Source organism: Phaethon lepturus, unplaced genomic scaffold (genome assembly GCF_000687285.1).
Source record: "Phaethon lepturus isolate BGI_N335 unplaced genomic scaffold, ASM68728v1 scaffold12813, whole genome shotgun sequence".
NCBI lineage: Eukaryota > Metazoa > Chordata > Aves > Phaethontiformes > Phaethontidae > Phaethon > Phaethon lepturus.
The window spans coordinates 1-949 of NW_010531264.1; the positions used below are offsets into that span (position 1 = coordinate 1).

Below are 949 nucleotides of genomic sequence, written 5' to 3' on the forward strand. Positions count from 1 at the left end.
GAGGGCTGCCGTGATCTCTTGCCCGAGAGCCCCGGCAAGTACCTGGTCTACAACGGCGACCTGGTGGAGTACGATGCCGACCACATGGCACAGATCCAGCGGGTGCATGCCTTCCTCATGAACGACTGCCTGCTCGTGGCCACTGCCCTGCCCAACCGCCGTGGCGCCTACCGCTACGACGCACTCTACCCCCTCGATGGGCTGGCTGTGGTCAATGTCAAGGACAACCCACCCATGAAGGACATGTTCAAGCTCCTCATGTTCCCCGAGAGTCGCATCTTCCAGGCTGAGAATGCCAAGATCAAGAAGGAGTGGCTGGAGGTGCTGGAGGAGACCAAGCGCAACCGGGCCCTCAGCGAGAAGCGACGCCTGGAGCAGGAGGCCCTGCCCCGGCCTGTTCCGACACCCCCCGAATCCACCAATCCCTTTGAGGAGGATGAGGAGGAGGAGGAGGAGGAAGAGCCCTCTGCTGAGGAGGAGGTGGTCGACCTCTCGCTTGAGTGGATCCAGGAGCTGCCAGAGGACTTGGATGTCTGCATCGCTCAGCGGGACTTTGAGGGGGCGGTGGACCTCTTGGATAAACTTAACGAGTACCTGGGGGACAAGCCCGCGAGCCAGCCCGTGAAGGAGCTGCGGGCCAAAGTGGATGAGCGGGTCCGGCAGCTTACAGATGTGCTGGTGTTTGAGCTGTCTCCAGACCGCTCGCTGCGGGGAGGACCACGGGCCACCCGCCGAGCCGTGTCCCAACTCATTCGCTTGGGCCAGTCCACCAAGGCGTGTGAGCTCTTCTTGAAGAACCGGGCAGCTGCGGTGCAGACGGCCATCCGACAGCTGCGCATCGAGGGCGCCACACTGCTCTACATCCACAAGCTCTGCCATGTCTTCTTCACCAGCCTTCTAGAGACGGCGAGAGAGTTTGAGACAGACTTTGCTGGCAACAACGGCTGCT

The 949-nt window shown here is 61.9% G+C and overlaps 1 protein-coding gene across 1 annotated transcript in view; it reads left to right on the plus strand.

The window, feature by feature from the left end:
- Positions 1-6: 6 nt before the first annotated feature.
- Positions 7-949, plus strand: part of EXOC8 (exocyst complex component 8) — a gene marked incomplete at its 5' end in the record, with an annotated part of 2,655 nt that continues 1,712 nt past the window's right edge. The window contains 2 exon segments of the mRNA XM_010284489.1: positions 7-947; position 949. The exon segment at position 949 is cut by the window's right edge and continues 105 nt beyond it. Coding sequence (XP_010282791.1) covers positions 7-947; position 949 — 942 coding nt within the window.